The following is a 5,714-nucleotide window of genomic DNA, read 5'->3' on the forward strand; positions in this document are numbered from 1 at the left end:
CACAAACTTGAATTTCTACATTATAAAGATATCTATTTATAATGTTGAATTCTTTGCTTTGGATCCACGTACACACGTTGTCACGTTTTTTATGTTGCGCACGTCCCTTGCATTTTCACACGATCACCTTTATTTGCGTAATCCCATTTGTGCCATGCATTTCATTTCCTTATTTTCCTCTACACATTCACATGTTATGCCATACGTCACTTGCATTTTCTCCTTTTGATTTGCCACATTTACGTACATGCATGTTTACACGTACACATGATGCATGCCCCATTTTATGATCTTGCATCCATTATTTCTTTTTCTTTATGCCACATTCCACACACTTTCACATTTTGTTTGATTATATGCCAATTTACCATACGTAATATATCTACATACGTAGTATATTACTAACAATCTCCCCTTTTGGCATATGTTGTCAATGCATTTTTGTATGAATTACGAGGGAGACCTGGTATGAATTGAGGGGAAGAACTGCCCTTTTTGCCATGCATTTCATTTCCTTATTTTCCTCTACACATTCAAATGCATTGGTGCTATGGGTAAAGCGGGCCAACTAGAAGTAGTTGAGACGGTTGCATTGACAATGCCTTTCAAGCCAGATGCAGCTGTTTGGCGGGCATTGTTCTCAACAAGTGCATATCATGGGAAGACCGACTTTGCTTGGAAGATGAGAGACAAATTGTTGGAGATCAACCCTAATCACGATTCGGCTTATGTCCTTTTAGCAAATGCATTTGAAAGTGCAGGGAGGTGGGACGAGGTGAAAGAAGAGTGGAAGACAATGAAGGCCAAGAAAGTAAGGAAGGAAGGCGGGAGGAGTTGGATTGAAGTTCGTGGGGAGGTTCATGTGTTTTTGGCCGAAGATAGGACGCACGAAAGAAGGGATGAGATTTATGAAAAGTTAGCGAAGCTGATGGAAGAGATTGAAAGGCTAGGATATGTGCCTGTGTGGAATGAAATGCTACACGAAGTAGATGAGAAGCAAAAAAGAAAAGTACTTTTGTATCACAGTGAGAAGCTGGCACTTGCGTTCGGGTTGTTGAGTAGATAAACTCCACCCGGTAAACCTATGAGAATTATGAAAATTTTTAGGATATGCGGGGATTGCCATAAAGCTTTCAAGTATATTAGCACGGTAGTAAACAGGGAGATTATAGTCAGGGATGTTAATAGATATCATACATTCTTGAATGGCAGTTGTAGTTGTGGGGATAATTGGTAACCTATTGAGAATAGTAATAGGTTTGCCCTTTGGCCACGGATATAAAAAAAACGTACACTAAGTTTTCTCCCCCTTAATTCACACACTATCCCCCTCAATCATAACATGTCTCCCCCTTTTCATAAACATTAGCCAAAGGTAACATAGCCACAACAGTATGTATTGAATAATGCAAACAAATTCAACTAAGAGCATGCAATTGATAAGACGTTGATAGATACTGAAAGTTGAGAATTTCATAAAGGGGGGATAAGAGAGGTATATCAACATGAGAGCCCCATAAGATCAAACATAGAAATAACAATACTCGAAAGCTTTCACACCAGACTCTTCTCAGGTCCTTTTGGAACCATATTAAGTACAAGGTAGCCCTATTCCAGGTAACCAGTTTAAGGAATAATTTTCACTAAATATCTTTCACTCCGGGTTGTTCTAGGGTCCTTTTGAACCATAGCAGACACCGGGTAACCCTCTTCTAGGTAAGTATGTCAGAAATGTTAATGGAGTGCTTTACACTAGATAGCTTTCACTCCGGACTGTTCTAGGGTCCTTTGGAACCGTAGTAAACACCGGTAGCCCTCTTCTAGGTAATCAAGAAAAGTATGCATTGGTAAGAATGTTAATGTGTTTGAGAGGATGGAACAATCATATAATTCATACAAACTTCAAGTGTAATATGTGTAGCAGGAGTAGAGAATCAAGAGCATATGGCTATTATGATGAGCGGGAAGTTGATTGGGAAATGAGTAGCAAGCTTATTGAATCAGTTCAAGAGGACTATCTACAAGTTATCAATAAAATGCTCTAGATGAACTACTTGCAAAAATCAATACTACTACTAAAACCTAAATATTACCAGTGAACTGACCGTCAATAGAACATGGACTGATATGTAGAATCAACTGACTATGCAAAACCTGAGGAAGTGGTAGCTTGATTGTTTGGATTCGATCCATAGGGAATAACTTTAAATACTCCTCGCAGCTTGAGAGTCTTGACAGTCTATAATCTTCTTTGATTTGCTCAATTTCTTCATCAAAGAAATTCATCATCAGTCTTCTAAGAACCCTGTATCACTAACAAACCATAAATAAAAAAAATATTTTTCTTCCTGCCTTCTTTCCCATTCTTTCCATCTCTTGTCATTGAATTTCTCTTCACTCGGCCTGCAATTTGTTTTGTTTTTGATTTTTTTTGAACAAGTGTATAATTGAATCTACAATACAAACTAACATGATGAAAGTTGAATAATTTTAAACCAAAAAAAAAAAGTGAAACAAAAATAAGTTAAGCATTTTAAAAAAAAAAAAAATTTTTCTTTAATAGCAGACAAAAAAAATCATTTTGTTGTCAAGGAAGTTTGCTTGGGTCGCCACACTTGCGGTGGTCTGTTTTGTCTACAACGCCTCCATCCATGTCCTTTCATATTACACTGAAACATGTTTTGTAAAGAAATATGTTCACATACTTTTTGTCTTCAGTGTTTTGCCGTGACCTCTTTTTTGGTACCCACAATTTTGTCTGATTTCCTTATCTGTCTGTGAATCCTAGACCTGCTTTGTTATGATATTTCCCTCCTGACTAAAGGATTTAATTTAGGCTATTTATACCTGTGTTCAACATTCTCACACGTTTTTTGAAATTTTTCAATTCCTTTTACAGGTATAGTTCATTTGAAACCTTCACATCTAAATTAGTCTTAAGTTCTTCTACATAGATTTTTAGGGCTGAACTCTCCAACTTTAGAGACTCAAAATTTTTAATTAGCATAAGGTTTAGCTTACTTACCTTACACCAGTTCTTGTACATATCTTCATAAGCTTCTACAAGGTCATCCTCATCATCAGTCTATATCTCTTCACTTGCCTCATGTGTGAGGTCAACATTCTCGTTATCAGTCTGTATTTCTTCAACTACTTCATGTGTTCCTGGTTTGGTAGGTTGCATCTGATTTGAGTCTCCCATTACCTCACTATCTTCCACAACTTCTTCTAAAATTTTAAAGAACTTCTCGTAGTTTTCTCGTTCTTACACATCATCAAGATGGTACATGTTGCCAAGGAATGTAACAAAATTGCCTGTCTTTGTCAGGATCATCAAAATCACTCCAGGTATACGATTTCTTATGTTTATTGTTTCCATAGTCCGCTGCAATGTGTTCATAACCTCCACATTCATAGCATTGAACGCCTTTGAGCTTCAAATCTTGATTTGGACCTTTTTGCCTCTGAATATTTCCAGTTCCACCTCATTTGCTATTTGTTTTCAGCTTTCCTTGTCCCTTAGCTTTCTTCAGCAGCATTTTGCCAAATTTCTTTGACAACATGGCCATAACCTCATTCATTTATGTATCGGAGTCAGCTCTTACAGGTGCCATAACACTGAATGCAACTCATTTATTGTCATTGTTCAGGTACTTATCTTCCTCCTCCATTTCCAATTCAAAAGTATGTAAATTTCCCATTAAACCATTTAAAGTTAGAGTTTTTAGATCTATTGATTCCTTTATAGCAACAACTTGCATCTTGAACCTCGGGGGTAAGGATCTCAGAACTTTTCGAACCATTTTTTCTTGCTCAAATGGTTCATCCAAGTTTTGTGCACTGTTACCAGTTTTTTACCCTTGCACTAAACTCATATAATGACTCGGTTTCTTCCATTCTCAGACTTTCATACTTGGGCATGAGCAATTGTAATTTTGAGATTTTGACGAATCATGTACCTTCATAATGATTCATAAGTGCATCCCAAGCAACTTTTGCAATATCTGTGGCTGAGATCAATACAAATTGATATGGTCCAAGTGCACTGTGAATAGCATTCTTGGCCTTATTGTTTGCTGATGATTGTTTATTTTCGTTTGAAGTCCATTGGCTAAGAGGTTTTTTCTTTTCTTCATTTTCAACCGTCATCATGGGTGGAGTCCAAGCCTTTTCAATAGCATCCCAACATTCTTCATCCAAAGATTTTATAAATGCTTTCATCCTGGCCTTCCAATAAACATAGTTGCTTACTCCTTTCAATAATAGTGGTCGTGAAATTGAGGCACATTCTTCCATTCTGCAAAAACAACACTCGAGTATCCCTAGGATCTCGCTAGCAAATAAGTGACATTGCTCTGATACCAATTGAAATTATGCAACGCAAATATGTATCAACATATTAAGCAATAAAGGAACTGAAAAAATAAGTACACAACTAAATTTGATAACGCAGTTGAAGAACACCTCCTAATCTGCGAGGCTATGCCCAAAAACTTTTTCACTTAAGATCAACACGCTGGTTTATACAATTACAAGGTTCAACGAATTACAAAACTAGGTTTACCACCTATTTAAACATTAACCTCATAAAATAACTCTTTGGAAAAGTTTGACGTACAGTTTGAACTAATTCTACCAATTAAACAAACTGTAACCAACCTGAATTTTAACACAACTTGTACTAATATAACATGGAGCTGATTTCTCCGGATAGTACACTAATCTTTCCATGTGTTGAAGTTTCTTCGCAACACCTTCCTGAATATATATTTGTCTTTGAATTTCAGAAACTTCAATTTCTACATTATAAAGATATCAATTTATAATGTTGAATTCTTTGCTTTGGATCTATATACACACGTTATCACGTTTTTTATGCTTCGCACGTCCCTTGCATTTTCCCACGATCACCTTTACTTGCATAATCCCATTTGTGCCATGCATTTCATTTCCTTATTTTCCTCTACACATTCACATGTTATGCCACACGTCACTTGCATTTATTCCTTTTGATTTTCCACAGTCACGTACATGCATGTTTGCACGTACACATGATACATGCCCCATTTTATGATCTTGCATCCATTATTTCTTTTTCTTTGTGCCACATTCCACACACTTTCACATTTTGTTTGATTATATGCCAATTTACCATACGTAATATATCTACATACATAGTATGTTACTAACAATAAAGAATTTAACTGCTCAAGCCAGCCATCCTACTAGATCTGGGCCATCAAATGTCATAATCTCTAATCTGTTAGACTGTAGTGGATGATTAACCGAAGAAACTTGTTGTAATGGTACTAGTGTGGAGTTGATAGTGTCTGAAGAACTTCCATCAGGAACAGGCACCGGAGAAACACTAAATTCTGCAGAACGTTCCCAATGCAATGAAAATAGCAGTTCAGACATCTTGGCAAGTGTACCTTCTATACTATCCATTCAGATATTCATGTCAGAGCGCACCGATTCGATTTGGGTCTGCATTTCTTCCTGGTTCTTCTCAAACGATTCAACACGAGAGTCCATTCGTGTATTGGTCATTGCACGCAATGTCAAACCAATTTGTTAGAGAAAAGAACAAGGAGTCAATTTTTATTGAATGGAAACTAAAAAAAGAAGAGAAATAGGAAATCTCATGACTTTCCCCAACAAGAGTTTTAGGCTCTTGCCTAGCTACTAAAGCTTAAAGACTAAGGATAAAGATT

At 36.6% G+C, this 5,714-nt stretch overlaps 1 protein-coding gene across 1 annotated transcript; it reads left to right on the top strand.

The window, feature by feature from the left end:
* Positions 1–550: 550 nt before the first annotated feature.
* Positions 551–1,066, top strand: LOC115999482 (pentatricopeptide repeat-containing protein At2g22070-like). The gene has a single exon (XM_031239331.1). The coding sequence runs from the start codon at positions 551–553 to the stop codon at positions 1,064–1,066; it is 516 nt and encodes a 171-aa protein (XP_031095191.1).
* Positions 1,067–5,714: the final 4,648 nt, after the last annotated feature.

This window comes from Ipomoea triloba, chromosome 12 (assembly GCF_003576645.1).
Source record: "Ipomoea triloba cultivar NCNSP0323 chromosome 12, ASM357664v1".
Lineage (NCBI taxonomy): Eukaryota > Viridiplantae > Streptophyta > Magnoliopsida > Solanales > Convolvulaceae > Ipomoea > Ipomoea triloba.